The following is a 20,421-nucleotide window of genomic DNA, read 5'->3' as shown; positions in this document are numbered from 1 at the left end:
GCAAAAATTGTTCCGAAGAGGTTCATTATTCCCTGAGAGCTGCTGCCACAGTCCTACCTGAATGTCTCTGCCATCCTACTTGGTTTGCTATCTATCTCCTTCAGAAACTGCAAGAGGATTTTAATTAAAATGGCCATGCTGTTCCTGTGTTGTTCAAAATGTCATTCTTTAAACACAGGCCATCATCAGAAGGTACCTGTGAACATGAGAGGTTTTTTATGTTACTTCTCCAAATTCTGTACTTTTCTGTATTGGAATATCAGTCCAATTTCCTAATGTTCAGCTGCGAACAGTATACTTTTTCCTGGTTTCCCAGTTTATTTGGCCCACATAGGCTGTTCATTTTTCAAACAGTAGCTTTGTTTTACCTTTTGGTGCAATGTTTAGTTGTTATAGTTGTCACAGTATTGCGCATCCTCTTTTATTACTTAACCATAGCTATTGCCACCACTAGACACCACACCTGAGAACTTTGCCCCCATTAACTCATGACTGGCATTGCTGGGCAGGAGTAAGTTTCACTCACTTTGTAATAAATGCACCAGATAACAGAATATTCCAGAACATTGTGAGAGTCTTTTGAATTTCTTTTTTTCTGAAAGGTTAACAAACGAGAGAGCTGCTCCTAGGCAAAGAATCCTACACAGATTTATTCTGACTTGACTGGCTATTTTTTTGTGTTAGTTTAGATTAAGACTTAATTAAGAAGATGCTTCTTACCATGCTGACTACTGTGGGCTCCTAATACTTCCACAAAACATTTCTACTATAAGTTTGTGCTTTAAAAAGATGGAGTGATATGGGGAGCTTTCTCCATACTGTAGCAGCTTGGATGAGATTTGCCATTAGTTGAATTCCTTTCTGTATTACAGAAACTGAACTGTTCAGGTTAAGTAAAGGTTTACAGAAGAGTTTGATTATTCAAGATAATCATGCTGCTTCTGAAGATACTTTACACCTTGCAGTTTCTTTAACCAGCTCATTCAGTTTAAATGCATTCTTTTTTCTTTTGTTGTAAATTTTGTATAGAACACCTCTTTTGCCCTGTGGTAGGCTTTAGGAAACAAATGACAGACTATTTTGATGGCCTACAAAGGACAGCATGGGCATTCCATTTATTCGCAAAGAAAAGTTGACATGGAAGAAGGATTCAGCTCACGTTATTTTACAGGCTTGTTGTACAGTAAGATTAAAACTGTCAAATATAATATGTTTTTGGCTTTAAGCTACAATGACAACAGTTGCTATGATTTCTTACCAGGAAAACAGATGACAATTCATACTCCAGAAGCTATCACTTATTTTCCAGAAGCTATCACTTATTTTCCTTCTCTTTATCCTGCAGCATCCTTATCCTTTTTGAGATTCCCCCCCGCCCCCCCCCCAGAAATTCCTGATTCTTTCATATATTCTGTATATTCTGTATTTCTTTTGATTTATTCAGCTTAGCATATACTGTATGTGGAACATGTTTAGACTGCAATGAGTGGATCACTTTACTACAAAAAACGTAGCCACTCTTCATGGCCCGTGTATAGATTAAAAACACAGAGAGATGTGTTTGCATATTAACCATCTATTAATGGTATACTAGACAGATTGAAAGCATGCTTCAGACAAACATATGTCATTTTATTGTGCTAAATGGTCTGAAATAAATTTGTCTCTGAATTTCCCTCTCCACTCCCTTTCTTGATATATATGTGTGTATAACTAGTGATGTATCTTAAATACATTTTATGTCATCATCACTGAAATACTTAAATACAAAAGCTAACCTGGGAGAAAGGGGAGTAGGAGTCTAGCGTTTATACATGCAGACTGACCCTGACCACTGTCTCTATGGCAATACTGTCCAGCAGCAAAATCTTAAACTTGATCTAAGTTACAGCAGGAGCCTTACCTAGTCACAGGGATTAGTAAGTACCAAGTATCCCGAGCTGTTCGCTGTTTTAATCTGCATCAAATGTACTCCAGCTACAGCGGGGACTGTATTCCTAAAGTTAAAAACAAAACAAGGCAGCTTGTGTCCAGCTGGATGGGTGAGCACTTTGTACACGCAGCTAAACAGAGCAACCGTACACTGCCTAACATCATCTCTAATAAAGACTTTAATATTAAGTTTTCTTATTGCCCTTTACATCACTCAGTGTCACCCTATACTACATCTTATCGGCCGCGGTAACTCCTAAAAGAAGGTAGAATAAGAAATGACTGGATATATTGCTGTAAATAGCTGTAATGCAGGTCAGATGGTAGTGGCCAGGAGAGCCCGCTGCACACCGCCAGCCCAAGGGAAGCGTGTGCCCTTGGCAGCAGCTGTCACAGTCACCTTCTGTCACCTCCCCAAAGCCAGTCACCTAAAGCCAACAAAAGCCCACCGGTTTACGTGCCTCAGAACCACCTATTGTGTTTGTTTACACTGCTGGGCTTTGTGAAAAATAGAGATACCATGAGGATCTTGCTATTTCTACATTCCACAAAAGATGACGTAGAAAAAAATAAAGTGACGTTTGTCTATCAGGAAGTTCATGTAAAACAATTTACTGTTAAAATGGATGTAAAATATCTGAAAAAAAGATGAGAAGCTGTTGATCAGCTTACGGAAGCTGGGTGTAGATGAGCATGAGCAATATACAGTTTAATTAGAGAACTGTGAATGGAGCAGGCAGTGAAAAGGGAGATCCGTAAACAGAGCCAGATATTCTGATTTAAGACTTCTGTAAAAAAAATACTATCTGTAAAGCAAAAGGGAAAAGCAATGTGCAACTCAGATCATTTATCCAGGTGTCAAGGCACTACAAATTCATACTAAAATATGAATGAGAAATATGGAAGCACAGGCCAAGAAATTGTAAAAGATTTACAAAAGTTGTGTGATGAATGCTATTAGATGTGTTGCATGCATCAAAATGGATGCTTACAAACACCATTCTACCAGGACAAGAATGAATTTGAATACCTGCAGCATGAGGCTAGCCAGAAACTTGTCCAGTGCATCAAACTGAAATTTGCCTGTGACAGCAATGCGAGGATTTACACAGAACAGTTTGATGGGAGCACCCCAGGAGAACGATCAATAATACTACCTCCACAATACCCACTGGAATTTTTTTCTGACCTTAATGTTGGTCAAAGATTTTGATAAGGACCACTAGATTGTGGAAGGGCGAAGTATTGTACATTTACTCACCCATTTCAAAGTTTACATTTAAAAGACTAACATTTGGCATTGCAACAGCACTGTAAACCTGGAGAAGTTTTCATGGTGAGTTACATGATGCCTAGAGCTACGTGAAGTTAATGCAAATAACAGTATGGAGATAGAGGCACAATACAATGAAGCATAGAGATCAGAAGAAAAATTTTGTGGAAAGATATTTCTTATTTATACTTTTTGCATACAATAGTAAACACCCTTGTATCCCAACAAGTCATCTCCTTGGTCAGGGGTGAAGTGCAACCTCAGTTTCAGGACAGTACAGTGGCTTGTGCTGGTGTTTCTCAGGTGACCAGGAGGTAACCAGCTCGCTCCTGCCCTTTGGAGCAATGCTTTTGTTTATGACTCTGCACAACCAGATGTTTCTGTGACAGCATCTGGGATTCAGCAGTGCTAAAGCGCAGATGAAAACCCAGGTTGGTTTGCCTGCAACAGGCTCCCAGCCTACACCGGCAGTCCAAGGAGCGTGGTGGCTCGCGGGGTGATACTGCAGGCAGCGAGTGAGCTGCTGCCTCCAAGGTTGCCCGACATCAGGCCACAGGAGCTGCTAGGAGCTTCTGTGCTCCTATTAACCATTCTGCCATCCCAGTTGTTTCCCGGCCAGCAGTGACTGTTGCCTGCTCTACATCACGTCTATAACCAAGTTATTACAACCTGAGAATTTCCAACAACAGAAAACAGTCGTCTATGAAGATAAACATAACTGAAGCTGATGTACGAATTGTAAAAGTAAATCTGTTCAATCCCAAATTGCCACCAGAGACAGCATGAACAACAAGCACCCCAAATCTTTTATAGGCTATTATGTGCAGTGCAGTGTGAACTGAAAATGAGATTTTTATGCTTGATTAAGGCCAGAAAAAAAATCCAATGGGTATTGCAGAGGTAATATCCAAATATTTCATTGTCTGAAGCCAGATACTATCTCTCGAACAAGAGATCACCTGTTGTTTCAGACTATCCAGTCCTTAGAGAACTACAGTGCACCAGTGGATGACATGACCTAACTTACTTTTTGTGTGTGTGTCTTAGTACTGGACAGATCACTATCTGCAGTGGAACGTGTCTGAATACCCAGGTGTGAAGAATGTCCGTTTTCCTGATGGACTGATTTGGAAGCCAGATATTCTTCTCTATAACAGGTAAACCCACTTTTTTTCATGTTGGGGAGGGGAGAAGAACATAGAATTATATAATCACAGAATAGCCCAAGTTGGAAGGGACCTCAAAAGCTCAACTGGTCCAACCTTTCATGGGAAAGTGAGCCTAGATGAGATTATTTGCCTTGCAAAGATAAGGCAAGGCAAATGACAGAATCACCTCATCAAAATGCCTAGGTTTTGAAATACTTTTCCCAAAAGGTTTTTGGAATACTGGAAAATTACCAGCCTCCTGTTTACACAACAGAAGGTCATATTTGCAAATACTTCATGAACAATGACATCCTCCCTAACAGCAGTTCTGCCTGGGGTTTGTGAGATGATTAGAAAACTAAACTTTTCTGGTTGTGTCTAATGTGTGATAATTTCCTCTTAAATTCTTTGTTTGGTCTAAATGTTTCCTGGTGAATTCAAATCTGACCTTTGACTGCTTGTCTGGTTTCAGTTTGGGTTTCACTAGGGGCAGGATAGGTGAACGCCAGTAAGTATGTTTGAATTTTTCCATGCCCAATTTTGGTGTCACTCACTCATCCTGCTACAAAAATAGCTAGAATATTTGCTGCTCTCCTCTTCAAAGTGTCTGGTCTGAGCTGGGCAGACAGATTGACATCGATCTGACTGACATCAGTTGGCTGACATTGAGAGATTCTTTGGCTGCACCACTATATGGTAGTTCCCACCGTGGAAGTTATTTAGGTTAAAAAGATAAAGCACTGAGAGCTGTCTGCTCTTTAACAACTTGCCTTTCTCTGCAGTTGTTGTAGGTCCATGTGCTGTTCCCCAGGTACTCAAAGACCTTACATCTGCTTTGTATTTGCACTGTGTGTATTATATGTATATAAACATTCTGCGCTTGGCTCTTTTGTGGTAGCTGGGGTACATTGTTAATTTTTTGCCCATAGCAGGTAACATGAATCTTTTGTCTTCTTCATGGCTTTTTTCCTCTGTTTCCCTTCCATATGTCTCCTAAGAAGATAACCCTGCTGTGTTTATCTACCTCATTTGCCCTCCCTGCTTCAGGAGCTGCTTTTTGTTGCAACAAGACCTGGAGAATAGCTGTACCCAATATGTCAGCTGCAGTTACGCTCCCTTTTGCTGTTTGATGCTCACCTTTATGATCAATGTCACTGTCACAGGTGGTGTTGAACTGTAATAATGTGATAACAGCACCCAGTTGACAGCATTTGTCAGCCACTCAAGGACTTCTCTCTAGGCCCCCATTACTGCTTTGCTCACAGCGTGCTGCAGTGCTTCTCTCAAAGGTGCAATTAATACTAAATGATTTGAGGTGGTCTCCACTAGAGTTCACCGTACATACACTAGCTGCCTGTCAAGATTACTTCTTGTTTCTGGTTTAAGCATGGCAATTAGTGCTTCAGTTATCCATACAACAGCCTAAAAAACCTTACAAAATCTGTACACAGAACGGAGCAGCATGCAACCTGGATGGGTATTTTTCCAACATTAATCTTGCTTGTATTTTTTAATGCAAATTTGTTCTCTTGATCTACCTTGATTCTGTAAGTGACAGTATTTTTAGGAGAACCTGACAAATCACGCATTCATTTCCATTCCCCTGCTGAATAACACTGTATGCCATAGAGCTGCTACTCTACAACAGCAGTTTAGAGGTTTCCAAAAGAGTGAATTATGACAAAATTCCTCCTCACGTACATGACATACCTGAGAGAGACTTTCAGTGTGTCTGAGGATTCATGCTTCAATATTTAAGTAAGCATATCCAAAAATAAATATTATTTTTTTTATAAATCAGTAATATTAATACATACATGCTAGCTGTAGCTGAAGCGCATTATAGAATGAGAAGCTTAACTTAATAACCTGAAAAATTGAACACACTAGTTTTCTGTTAATATAGGATTTTGAATCTTAGGATTTTTAACTACGGCATGGTCATGAAGTAATTATCCTACAGTGTTTCTATTTCAAACACATATTTAATCCAAAATCTTATTCAGAGTTTAGTCAGAGACCAAAGCTATTTAAAACAGATTTTTATTCCTGTATGAAATTGCACTGGGAATGTTATGATGTTCTCTTATAATGACATGGTATTTTGAGATAGATGCTTTCAATTTCTATACACTTCACTAGGGACATGCATCTACAGTTACAAAGAAATTAATGAACTATAAATTCACTTTTCATTTTAATGAATGCATGTTTCACTACGTCTCGAGTCCTTACGCATCCTGATGCAGCTTAGTACAGAGAAACTTTTACAACCAGACTATTGTGAAAGAGAGCAGGGCCAGTTAATCTCTAGTTTTTCTGGGGGAAGAAAATCTTGGCCTATGTACAAGTTCCAGGATTGACTGTGTTGGTGCCACGTACGGCGCTCTGCCACTCTGTTAGTTTCGCTAGACTTATTAAAAGTGCTCATTTCTGGTAGTGTTATTTTCCAAATGACCACAGTGTCTGGTACTTCATGGAATAACAAAAAATTCTGGTAGTTATGTCTCATTTTAACAGTTTCATTTTTCCGGTTTTATAAACCTGACATTCTCCAGACAGGTCCCAGTGGGATTACACCTGCTAGGTACAACCTGGTTGTCTCAATGTACTGCAGTCAGTATCTGCTTTCTTCTTCTGCAGAAATGTAGCAGAAATGGTGTTCTATCAGTACATTTGAGTCCAAAGTCTCATCAAGCGAAGGCTGAGCTCCTTGGTGCCTTGCCAGTTCAAGGACTGCATTTCAAAAAACAATTGGAAGCGCAGTGCAGAAAACCACATATGCTCCTTTTTTAGAACAAAGAATTTCAGGTTTAAGTCTGAGTACCTCTTGATATTCTTTTAAGAATGCGTTTAATGAAAGGCAAAGTGACACGCCAATGAAACCTAGGTGCCTTCATCACTTGTGTCCTTTCAAAAATTTTATTTTTGCCAATTCCCAGAAATAGCAGCAAGGCCTTAGAAACAACTCTCTGGTGCTTAACTGTCTTCCACTCAAGGGGAAGAGAACAGAACCTAGCCTGGGAGGCTAAGAATTTTATTTCTAGTCATTAATTTCCACTTTACAAGTAATTTGTGTAGCATGGACATTTTTACATCTGAAATTTCACTACTTGTTTGAGTTTCATCATATAGCCCTTACTGATTTCAAGTCAAGGCAATTACTTGTCTATGTCTAACTATGTCCTGTCGCAGGACTCTAAGGCTGGTTTTCTAGGAAATGAGACTGGCACACGTGTGTGCGTGCACACCCGTGTGTATGTATGTTTGTGTATGAACTTTCTTGCTGCCCCTTTCCCCCGTATCCTCAAATCCATTTCTGCCAAATTTAGCAGTGCAATCCATAGAGGTCTTAGCAGTACCAGTTTCTTACAAACGTCATGAAAACAGGCAGCCAACACAGGGAGGGAGAACAATTAGTGCTCCAGCTGGAAGAAAAGCTGCAACACGAACTCCGAGAATCCAGCCGCGAGCTGCGAAGCTGGAGAGTGGCCCCCGTTAGTTCAGCTGCCTTAGAATGGAATTGCTTTTCCCCCTCAGCGTGCTAGAATCCGTTCTTGCTACATACACAATATTTAGACTTTTTTGCTTGTCTTCAGAGTTCAGCTTAAGTAGTTGCAAAGATTTTCAACACTGTGAGCCTTCTGCTTACCACATGAAAAAAGTGCAACTCCAGATGAGCAAGTAATTACTTGAATTTAGGTCTTTTTTGTCTGCATATTTCACAGACCAGTCCAGATATTTTTAAAATGTAATTCCTTCAAATAAATTAGGGGAAGATAAAATGCAAAGTAACAATGACTAAAATAATGATTGCTTTATTTTACCTTCTGAGGCACAAAATTTGCATCGGAATAGATCAAATAGTAAAGTCCTCTTTTTAAAAAAGTATTTCAATAAGGGTTTTCCTGCTGGAAAAATATACCGTTTGTTATATTTTGTTTTCTGCTAGAATTATGGATACCTCACTTTTCCCCATCTCAGATTCTTACTGTATTTTTCTGATGATGTTTTAGAAGGTGATTAGAAAATTATGAGATACTAGACCACTAATAGGCAAAGAGACATCAGAAACTTTCATGTTTAGAGACAACAGAGGCTTTTAGATCAGCACAAACGGCAGGAAGAATCCAGACCCTGAGTCTTGTGCAACCTCCTTTGACCTGCCCAGGAGCAGCTGGCACCGTATTTGCGCCCCACAAGGTGACTGTTTGTAAACTACAAACAGTACAACACAGCACAGTAGCCTGTATCTCCTTTTGCTTAGTAACGAAGCAAACTCGACACAGCAGTTCCTGTAATAATTTTGAGATGCAAAGATCATTCACTGCTAGTACCTTCCCAGTACGTTCTGTGCAATTTAATCCAGGAACTAATTTCAGTAACTTTGACAATTTCTGGAATACCTAGGTCCCAAACTTTAAAGCATGAATAAATTAGAATCTGTAATATCTTACCACAAAACCTGCAATAATAAATGGGAACTGTGAAATAGGGCACAACGCTGTATGAGTGTGTGTATATCTGTATCCATTGCAGTGCTAAATAATCGAAACATCTTTCACAGAGTGATTTAAGTTAGCAATCTTTCCAAACTTTTCATAGGAAAGAGCCATTATTTCATCATCTACACATTTGAAAATAGGTTTTTCCCCCCATCTAGAAGTTCTTAAAATTTTAATGCCTAGTAAATTCTTGGGTCACAGCATCACATATAGTTGAGATATCCCTCGGTGGCAGCTGCCAGTTCATAATTTGAAGCACTCTCTATGTAACACTGTTCTTTCCTAGAGACCTGTAAGAATGGCACAGCAGGGCGGTCCTGGCCAGCACAACGGCGCTGGCATCTCTCATAACATTTCTATTTTTTTGCTGAACGCAGTTTGTGGGTTCTGAAGTAGATAATGAAGGCTGGAGCTGCATTAAACAGTCTTACGTACATCACGCAGTAATAAGAGTTCAGCCATGCTGGGGGCAGGGCGAGACATGGAGAATCCTTCTCCTCGGTGTTCCCCAGCTGCTCAATGTAGACAGCAAGAGAATGGATTTCCCTGTACAGTTGCTTGGGAAGGTTTTTGAAAGTGCTTACTTCCCAAATGGGAATCGCTAGAGCCCAGGCACAGTAATGGATGCGGTGGGATAGGTGAGCAGCAAGGGTGAGGTGGCTCGCCCTCACTGACAGCTGTCAATCAGGGACAGATCCGGGAGTGTCAGGCCAGTCACTCTGAGGCCATGAAAACAGGTGGCAGGAGAAAAGCTGTCAAGCTTTTGGGGAGAAAATTTTACAAAGAATGGATTGATCTCAGATATCCTTCAGCCCGCCAAAGAGCGTGTAACCCATTTTGTGTCTTCTCTGTTCTAGCGCCGATGAAAGGTTTGACGCTACGTTTCACACTAACGTTTTAGTCAATTCCTCAGGACACTGCCAGTATCTGCCACCAGGTAGGCGGCTTTCATATCATAAATTCTGGTAACTCAGACTACTGATGTATGGTGTGGTTTCAAAGTTGACATCAGGTCTCTGATAGTTCATTTATCTAGCTGGCATCGGCTGATAGATTTAGGCCTAGATGCATAATGAATTGCATGGTTAACACTTCTGTATGAAAACCACCATACAAGATAAATTTTTTTACTGCAATTACGTAAATTCTTCTGTCATCATGCACTAGTTCAGAAGTGGGGAAGTATAAAAAAAAGATAAAAATAAAAGACCTTAATATAAAAAATAATATTTATTAAAGCCATGGTAATGCTTCTCAATAAAAAAATATTTCATTAATTTAGCTGTTTCTTCTATTAATATGTTAACTTTACAATAATGCTTAGAAACATCTTGGCCGTATCTTCTATTTGAAATGATTCACTGGATGCTTCATCAAAACAAATTTTAGTCTGAAAGCAAAGTAGTCATTTGATATTTAATTGATATCAGAAGTATATCACTGACTTTATGGATGGATAGCAATGGAGTACAGTTTCTGTTCCTTAACTCAATTAGCATAATTCTTAGAATTAACTCTTCCTAGAACCTGAATTATAGAAAATACAGCAATACAGCCAAATGCTTTCCAGACAGATTAATTTTTCCATCTAAGACTCCCAGAGGATTTCAGGGGATCGCCTGTTATTCTTTTGATTTAAGATGTTCCATTTGGTGTGGGTTTTTCAATTCAATTCTGAAAGCTGCTAAATGACAGGGCATGACTCAACAAGGGAAAAGAAAGAAGCTGGCTCTCCTGAATGTATCAAAGTCATGTAAATCTAATAAGACAGCAAATAATCTTTCAGGATTTCTTATTTTATCCAGTAAAAGAAATAGAAACAGATTGCTTATTCTGCTTCATTTCTTTCTGAAATACAGTATCTAGGAATCTGAGCTGTTCTCTAAATATTCTCCCACTGCATGCCAAAATGGAGATGTAGTCCAAAAACCAGCTTATAATATCAATGCATTAATGGGACAGTTAATGGTGCCCTTTTCTATGACTGACTTTCGATATTTACTGAGATGAAATATGCTTTACAAGGAAAAAGCAGAGAGTATGAGGTAGTACAAGGTCTGGTTACCTGAAATTATGTGGAACAAGCATTTAAATTAAGTGCTCTTTAAAATCCAATCTAGGTATATTCAAAAGCTCATGCTACATAGATGTGCGCTGGTTTCCCTTTGATGTTCAGAAGTGTAACCTGAAGTTTGGATCCTGGACTTACGGAGGCTGGTCCTTGGACTTACAAATGCAAGAAGCAGATATATCTGGCTATATTTCCAATGGAGAGTGGGATTTAGTAGGTAAGCACTTGATTTCTTATTTACACTGTGAACTTACAGCCTTGTCTCCGCTGCTGAAATGGATGGAATAATGAATGCAATTCTGGAGACAGAAATTAATAAATTACCTAGCTAGTGGCATTTGAAACTGAGAAACAGGTATGAGGTGAAAATCAACATTAAAAAGTAGGTGACAAAATTTCTGCTTAATTCATTAAGTACCTTTTACCTGATTTTCCCTTATTATGTGACAAAAATGACTTTAATTGGGAATTAAGCTTAAAGAAGTAGTTTTACTGATAATCATTACATAATATACAGTTTATTCATATTAATTTCTAGTTTTCTTCCTCTTCCCTCCTACACAGGTGTTCCTGGGAAAAGAACTGAGAGTTTTTATGAGTGTTGTAAAGAACCCTACCCAGACGTAACGTTCACAGTAACTATGAGACGCAGGACTCTCTATTACGGCCTCAATCTTCTTATTCCTTGTGTACTGATATCGGCACTTGCTTTGTTAGTTTTTCTGCTTCCAGCAGACTCGGGAGAAAAGATCTCACTAGGTAAAGCCTTAATAGGATATTGTAAATATGACCAAAACAAAAGAAGTTGTCTTTTTAAGTTTTTTTAAACAGTCTGAGTAAGGCAAGGAGGACTAGCTTGCGTGCCCTGTTCTGGCTCACGAGCTGTTTTTACTGTTTGATGCTGAAGCTGGGTTATGTTTAACCCTTGCTCGCAGCTTCAGGGTACACTGGAGCTGTGAAATGGAGAGATTCCAGCCAACCAAGCAGAGGCATGACAATTCCTGGCTACCTTCCTTAAGAAGCAGGGCTTCATTTTTTGACGTTTATTTGCTGAAGAAAAATCCCCTGTTCACTGAGTAAAGCTTAAATTTACAAATGTGCATTTGAACGCTTTTATGTGGAATCCTTCTTAGTACAACTTGCTATTAAAAGGAAATACTAAGAGCCTAAGGTGCCTTCTCAGAAAGATTGATTCTAACTGCTCCTATTCTAATTTTCATAGTGAATTTTAATTTAAGTATTGGTTTTGAAACAAATCTGGTGACTTTGAGTACTTAATCCTTAAGATGGAGGCTAATTATGTAATGAAAACTTTTCCCCATGAAAAACTGCAAATGCACTGGCTTTTACTAAGTGAACATAGCTGTTAAAGGGTAGAAACAAAATCGACATTTCTACAGAACATGGTTTGATTGAGTAGTCACCTCCCTCATCAAGAAGTCCTTCTCCATATTTTAAGTTGAATTATTTATTCCTAAATCCTTTTCCACCTGACAATAACTGCTTATTGTTTAAGACTAGTCCTGAGAAGAGTTAAGCCTTTTTCCAGGAAGGTGGGAACTCATTGCTGAGCAACAGAAGTCAAATTCCAAAAATCAAAAATAACAGTCAAGACTGCTTGGGCATAGCCCTATGTAGAACCTGACAACTACTATCAAAAGATATCTAAGTCTGTCCAAGACAGCAAATCTGTTGTTCAGGAATATTATGCATCACACCACCTGCAGCTTCCATACCAATTAATCAAGTGTCATACGGTCAAATATTCAAAATCACACCATGTTTCCAAAGCAAACAAGCAGCAAGAATTACTTTGATTTACCTCAGCTAATTAGCAAGCGGTGATAAAAGCTGATCAGTGACAAGGATCTAAACTTTTATACATCTGTGCAAGCATAGGTACTAGGTTGGCAGCACTGCTACCCTGAACTTGAGGTAGTACAAGAAAGGACAGGAATATGTACCACTGACGTGCCACTGCAAGGGTAGCAGTGGGAATGCATCTTGCAAAGAGCACTCCTTCAGGTTCATTTTCTGCTTCTTACTGCTTTGTTATTAGAAGCTACTGATCTAATTTCACATTTTGTGTTTATCTTTCAGGTATAACAGTCTTATTGTCTCTCACTGTCTTCATGTTACTTGTGGCTGAAATTATGCCAGCAACATCTGATTCTGTGCCCTTAATTGGTAAGCTAACTACAGGTTTTATTCACTTTTATTTTTTTGTCAGAAGAGGAGCAGTGACTTTGCACAAAGGCTAGCAGTAAGGCAAACTACCATCTGTACAATGGCCTACTTAAACTGAATTAGAAAAATGCTGCAAATTGATAGGAGGCTCTGGTGGGTGTGATCCCCTATACAGCTTCCATGCTCCCTGCTCTGAACAAAACAGAGAACCTGTGTGTATCTTAGGAAAGCAGAAGGGAGCCTGTTTTCCGTGGAAGAAGTTGTTGCAGTTCTGACACAATTGGCTAGACGTTAGGAATGCAGAGATAAATATGATTAAATTTTCCCATTGTAGTTGCTCAAACAGGAAGAGAAACTTTTCAGAAGAGGTACTAGCCAGTCTCCACAGTACTGGTGAAAGAAAATAGAGGACAATTTTTTTCAGGGTTGCTTAGAAAAGGCGGGTGCTCAGTTCCACAGGGAAAGTTACTCAAGGCTGGCTAGCCTCTCAAAATAACAGCTGCTTTTGAGAAATCTTTCACAAGTACCTAAAGCAGCACATGTATCACAATGAAAAACTTAATGCATGTATATAAACACCCTTTAAAATAGCTACAAAGCAATATCAGCCGAAGTATATTGCTGTAATTATCTCTTTATTTTGCAGCTCAGTATTTTGCCAGCACTATGATTATTGTTGGCCTTTCTGTTGTTGTCACTGTTATTGTTCTACAATACCATCATCATGATCCAGATGGGGGCAAAATGCCTAAATGGGTAAGGTTTGATTTTCATTCATTATCCATTGCATAAATATCCAGATCAGGGATGTGATAGATTAGCTAGTGATCCACATTTACTTCTTACTGTTAAAAACATATAAATCCTTTCTAATCATTTTGTCTTGAAAAGTAGTTTCACCAGAAATTAGATATCCAGGTGTGTTTCATGTGGTTGGCTTCATAGAGGGTATATGTGTGTGAGAGATGGAATGAATGAATATATCTCAACTTGCTTCTATATTCCAAATCTCCTTCACCACAGCTAGAAGCAACTCAGGATTTTGCTGAAAGCTAAAGATATAAATGAAGGTGATTTTCAAATAAGCTGCAGATGTCAGAAGTGAAACAGGTAGAAGGAAAGAGAAAGGTGCTGATGGAGATTATAAATGCATGAAATGCACTGCCCTCAAGCTACAGCTGTGCAGTTGCTACATATTTAGCTGCTGTGCATACAGAAGCATTAACAGCCTAAAAAGCCATTTTTAAAGATGGTTGTTAAAGTGGAAGCAAAACTTGCTCTGAAAATCCTCATCTTTACATCTCTGGTCAAGAACACCTGTAAAGTGCAAAGAAAAATAAGTCTTTTTCTAAGCACGTTAAGACTTTCTTTATCATGTACTTCTATAAGTGGTTGTTTTTACAGAGAACCTTACGATGATATTGAAATACTAAATATTGGTGAGTATCATCAGCTAACTGTCCACTCTTCCTGACTTCACTCAGCTCACAGCAGCGTCAGGCATTACTGAAAATGAGAGAACTTTGTCTTTTTTTTCTGTCTAGAACAATGAGTTATTATTATCCTTACTGGCCAAAAAGGATGTGCATACAGCAGTGCCCTGCAGACAAAAGATAATGAGATATTCCCTGGCCTATTCTGGGGCAGTGACTTTAAAATAAATTTCAATAAAGAGAATAAAAAGTATATAACTTTAGACGCGTATTTGATGACCTAAAGGGAATAAATGTTTAGTACAGAGCCAAACATCCGGAGAAGACAGAGTACTTGAGGCTGAGTAGTGAGCTTTAGTGTTGAGAAGCTGAAGTCCATTAAATATTATTTGGATACTGGTGGATTTTGGATCAGGCCCTCAGCTAATGGAATATTATCCTTCTTGGTGAAGCTTGACAGTGTAAATAAAGTAACAGGGCAAGATCTTTGCCTGGGATGTTTGCCTGGATAGAATATCTACTGTGAGTGGCAATCCACAGTCAGAATAAATGGACCAAATCCAATATTAATTACAGTGTAAGGTTTACATATTATATGAGGCAATAATATTTCATTAGTGCTCTGGAAAAGAAACACTGGAACGAGCTCTTAAAATCTGATTGAAATAAATTACAGAAGCTTGCATCTGGACTGGAACAGTCTCTGCCTTGCCTGCACTTTCTGTAAGGCTGGATTAAGGCAATATGGAAAACAATAAAATGATACACACTGATTAAATTTACAAAATATTTTTTAAAAATCAATGTATTTTCATCTTTTTTCCATGCTATATCCAGATTTGTTTTCCAAAATCTGCAATCAGCTGTCATGAAAGCAGTGTGAGAACAGAGCCAAAACTTTATAAAGCTTGGTGGTCCAGCCCAGCATAGCATCTTTTTTAGCAAACCCCTCCAAACAGTAGCGTCATGTGAATTGGCTACTAGAGCACAAATATGAGTAAAAGAATTTTAATTTACCGACTACAGTCTAAAGCAGTGCTATGAAGACTGCTAAAAAGCAACTCCTCTTTAGTAAGTTTTTTTCTTCTTTATAATCCATGGTTTGCAGTACAGGTGGAAGCGCCTGCCGTACCGCTGAAGTGTAAGGCAAATGCAGAACTATGGAGGCTCCCATTAGAGGAGGGTGTCTCCCAGTAATGCTGGCCAGCCTGAGGCAATCAACAGCACTGTTAGAATAAGAAAGCAGCCTCAGTGACTGGCAAATCCATCAGCTGGAAAACTCCAGTACCATTTTCTAGAAATCCTGTGCAGACTAGACAGAGAACATGGCCTAGACAGCCACCCCAGCTGCGAAAACACCACTAGTGCCCAAAGGCAGTGGCTGTGTGAGGAGATGCTTATTCTTAAAAAAATTTATTTCAGACAAGAATCATCCTTCTCAACTGGTGTGCTTGGTTTCTGAGGATGAAAAGACCAGGGGAAGACAAAGTGCGTCCTGCCTGTCAACACAAACAGCGTCGGTGTAGCCTGTCAAGTGTGGAGTTGAACACTGTGAGTGGACAGCAATCCAGTAACGGGAATATGCTCTACATTGGGTTTAGGGGGCTGGAAGGGGTTCACTGCACACCTACCACTGATTCAGGGGTGATCTGTGGGAGGATGACCTGCTCACCAACAGATGAAGAAAACCTGCTGCACAGTGGCCACCCCTCTGAAGGTGACCCAGATTTGGCTAAGATCTTGGAAGAGGTCAGGTACATTGCAAACCGCTTCAGAGACCAGGATGAAGAGGAGGCCGTTTGCAATGAATGGAAGTTTGCAGCCTCCGTAGTGGATCGGCTCTGCCTGATGGCTTTTTCAGTCTTCACGATCATTTGTACAATTGGTATTCTAATGTCGGCACCAAACTTTGTAGAGGCTGTGTCTAAAGATTTTGCTTAATTCCTAACTAAAATCTGATTCTCTGAAGTATGATATGTAGCAAATAAGAGTGTGTTTTTTTTGTCTGATCGCTTGTTTTTAATGAGTATACTGCTTCTCATTGTCCACTTTCTTTTGCCCCCCTTTCTGGTCCTGAGCTCCTTTCGAAGAGTGGCACCATTTCAGAAGGGAAGCCAGGGATTTCTCCCTGGGCTGCCTGTGCACAGCTCCTCTGAGCACTCTCCTGTGGTAGATGGAAGTGACATATACCCTTCTGAATGACAGGGTATCGCACCACCCTCTCTTCACATTTGTGAAGTGGCTGTTACAAAACAACAGGTAGGCAATGCCAGAAATGTCACTTCTTCAGACTTTGTTAGAAAAGATAGAAGGTGGTCCCTTTTAACTGTCAGAATGAGTGACTGTAAACACCTCTGTTTAGGAGAGGATTAAACTCAAATAGGTGGAAGCTCAAACAGTGGAGAGAAAAGGGAGAAATCACTGTTTTTTCAGTTACTGCTTCTTACTGAGTCATGGTATCTAGCTCTTCAGCTCACTCATAACCAGTCAGATCCGTAACTCCCTGCATCTTACAGAGAGCATATGTGACTTTGCAGCATTCCGAGTTCACCTGAGACACCAAAACCCTGAAAGTTAAGATGATACAGAACATAACTTGTCCTTCTATATCTTTCTGGATTTGACCTAGAAGTTTGGGCTGAATTCTTAAACAGGCATCACAGTAATTTTTGCACCATTTCCTACTTCTCCCTAGAAAGACATTCTTTCAACTGATGACCTTTTAACTATCAAAAAGAAAATGAAGGATTTATGATTCCTTTATCCTCAACTTGTTTAAAAACACACACGCACACGCACAATTGATCTTTACTGTTAACTGGAAACTTGGAAAAAGTAACTTAGTATCTTTTACAGGCTTAAGTGTAAATGAAGAATCTAAAGCAAAAAGAAGCCATTAAATCCTGAGATCAAGTTTTTAATTTAAAAATTGTTTGTTCTGTTGCGTACTTAGCATTTTATAGACCTCCATCTGTTGAGTCATTAGAACATGTCTTTACAAGAAAACTGCACCTTTTCTGCTCAGTTTATCATCTAAAGAGCACTAATGAAAAATAAAGCTTTCTTGGGTCTGATATAAACTGTGAACTGTATAAATATATATTTATAAACACACTGCATATATGTCCAAGGAAAGGTTGAGACTTAAATACACATTCTCTTAAGTCTAGATAGACATTTGTAAAGACAAACCCAATACTTTGTAACTTTATGTTATTTCTCATTCTGAAATTCTCCTGTCAAAATATGCGTAGTTTTCATATGACTTCGATGTCTTAACGAGAAGGGCTGAGCTGAGAGTACCAGGACCTCAAACTCCTGGGTACAAACCAGCTGAGGATCAGCCTCTTGCTGGCGCACCAGTACTCGTGACCAGTCATCTAAGTGGTAACAGATGTGCGAGAGGATTACTTAGCACTGACTGCTTGCATTATCCTACAGAATCCCCCCAACTTGTTGGCTGAGGTCTTCAGAGACACACACATGGAGGCCTGTTGTAGCATGTTTTTGCTGTAAAAGAAACTCAAGGCCTCCGTTTATCTCAAACAGTTAAAATGAAATGATGAAATGCTTATTCTCCCTAGGTAAAAATTTCCTTCTTAAAGTCTGCTCTCCTGAGAGCAGGAGAGCCAAATTTCATGTAAACCAAGCTCAGAGTCACCACAGGTACAGTGCATCACCCGAGGGAACACCTTGCTCAAGCACCTTCATGCCAGAGAAAAGGGCAGGAGGAGTGAAAGGAAGGCAAGATATTTCTTACAGTTTGTGAATTCTGTCTTCCTAAAGGTTCATTCAGAATCTCACACTATGAAGTCAGGAGCAAAGCATTCAAATCCTTTTTGAAATCTCATCTTGAAACCACGCCTCAGATTTACCTGTGAAGAAGTTGTATTTTCAGGACCAGTTATTAAGAATTAGCCATGCAGTTATCCCTGCAAATAGTTTCCAGTTTGTAGATTGCATACAAATAGAAACTACTAGTCCAAACTCTGAAGTACGAGTTTTGTTCATTTGTGAATAACTACACGTATCATGTGGCATGTACTGCTCTTCTGAGTAATGTTTCTAGACTAGGCATCCTGATGTGAATGCTGATTTGCATTAGTAATTTTTCCTTCTGCAAGTATCCCTAAGTAGCTGCGTAGGGTGTTCCATTTAGTCTTTGTAAAGTTTTGGGGTCCTCTTGGAGAAGAATTTTTTAAGAAGAAATTAAGACTTTTGGGGACTACCTTGTACAATAGACACAACTATTGCAACCATAATACATGACGCATGTAATATAGAAGCATGACAGTAGCCCTCTTTCCACCAGAATCCATTTACAGTATCTGTAGAAATCATCTTGCTAAATACAGGAGTTCTTCACAGAAGGATGGAGAAAGCAATTTACAATTTGACAGCAAACCTCATTATCAATGACAGAGATGCCTACGCTTAAAAACCCGATACTGGTATTTAGCCTTTAGTGAAGTCCTGCCAAAGTCTGTAACGTGGAGCTTGTAAAACTGTCACAGTTTGTAATAATGTCAGTGAATACCAGGTGTTACACAAAGCAGCTGTAAGACACCAGCATCATGCCTACACCACTGCCTTTATCATTGGCAGGATTAATGAAAATGCACCAAGGGGACAAGTGAATCCTAATTTTCCTGTTAACAGAACCTGTAAACGTTTGGTAATAAGATTATTATGAATTTTAAATACAACAGTGACAACTCAGTTACATTATTTTGCATCTATGAGTTAAATGTTCCTAGAGCTGAGCAAAACTGGTTTGTTTCTTGTCAAATCGTGTGCGTCAAATATATTTGTGTATGTGCTAAACAATATTTTGATCTAAATGCTGGGAAAAATATTTATTTACAATTCTGGGCACGGAGATGGCAATTAAATACTGTATACAGTACGTCTATGTATTAAAACCTACATATTGATGGTAAGGATCTGCTATAATCTTAAAGAGTCCAGAGAGAGGATGAGTAAGTAGTTCACCACAACTAAGCTATGACTTGTCTGACAAATTCAAAAGCTCACTCTAGAGCTCAGCTGTCATGTATGATACTACGTGTGAACAATGTATATTACTTTTTCTGGTTTTATATTGAATTGTATTGAATATTTAAAAGACTTTTTAATATTTAAAAGGATTTAAGTGTTAATGCCAAAAGAGTTCCAAACAAAATTTTAAAAGGTTTTAAATACAGATAAATTAAACAGTATTTAAAATATTAAATTATTTTATATATGAATTGATACTACTATGTAAGACTTGTTTTTAAGGTTTCTTCAAATTCTCTTTACATTCTCTCTAGCTGGAGGATGTAATCTCAGCTCACCTGCAACAAGTCAACGTTTCACCTTCTTTAACAAGAAAAGAAGGTAAACCAAAGTCCCAGATTTTCTTTTCTTTTCTTTTGTTATACTGTTTTTTACATTAAGAAACACTGCATAAAGGGCATTAGAAAGAGTCGTTACATCTGCCAGGTACTGATTGTCATTAAGAAATTCAATAACTTTTCAGTCCAGTACAAATAAAAGATTTAGATCAAGAGACTTTTCATTCTTTCTCATTCTGCTAAGATGGAAACAAACTCAAGCAGTAGAAAATGTGACTAGCCATAAAAGAAAGAAAAACGTCTTTAGATCTATCAATCTGGGATGACAAAGGTCTTCGATAATTAAAAATACATTCATATCCTCCTAGCAAACCCATCCAACACCAAACATATATTACTTCAGCCTTACATAAGCGATCAAAGTTAGCTGAGTAGGACAAATGCCGTTTAAGTTTTGGATTGGCCTCAATGCCAGTAATAATTTACTTCTTGAAATTTAACAGAGTAGAGAGAAAAAACAAATCTGTACCAGCTGA

General features: G+C 38.8%; 1 protein-coding gene across 2 annotated transcripts in view; it reads left to right on the top strand.

The window, feature by feature from the left end:
* LOC101911506 (neuronal acetylcholine receptor subunit alpha-7) overlaps window positions 1–20,107 on the top strand; it is a 45,518-nt gene extending 25,411 nt beyond the window's left edge. The window contains exons 4-11 of one of the 2 annotated variants that reach the window (XR_008745407.1): window positions 4,253–4,362; window positions 9,716–9,795; window positions 10,979–11,146; window positions 11,494–11,688; window positions 13,030–13,116; window positions 13,763–13,872; window positions 15,972–16,808; window positions 19,862–20,100. Coding sequence is in view for 1 of the 2 variants with exons in the window: in XM_055793595.1 (XP_055649570.1) it covers window positions 4,253–4,362; window positions 9,716–9,795; window positions 10,979–11,146; window positions 11,494–11,688; window positions 13,030–13,116; window positions 13,763–13,872; window positions 15,972–16,490 (1,269 nt within the window). In the remaining variant the exon portion in view is untranslated. Of the gene's footprint in view, window positions 1–4,252; window positions 4,363–9,715; window positions 9,796–10,978; window positions 11,147–11,493; window positions 11,689–13,029; window positions 13,117–13,762; window positions 13,873–15,971 lie in introns of both variants that reach the window. The other variant, XM_055793595.1, reaches the window with a different exon arrangement.
* The last annotated feature ends 314 nt before the right edge of the window (window positions 20,108–20,421 follow it).

Source organism: Falco peregrinus, chromosome 1 (assembly GCF_023634155.1).
Source record: "Falco peregrinus isolate bFalPer1 chromosome 1, bFalPer1.pri, whole genome shotgun sequence".
Taxonomy (NCBI): domain Eukaryota; kingdom Metazoa; phylum Chordata; class Aves; order Falconiformes; family Falconidae; genus Falco; species Falco peregrinus.
This window is presented reverse-complemented; position numbering and strand designations above follow the sequence as displayed.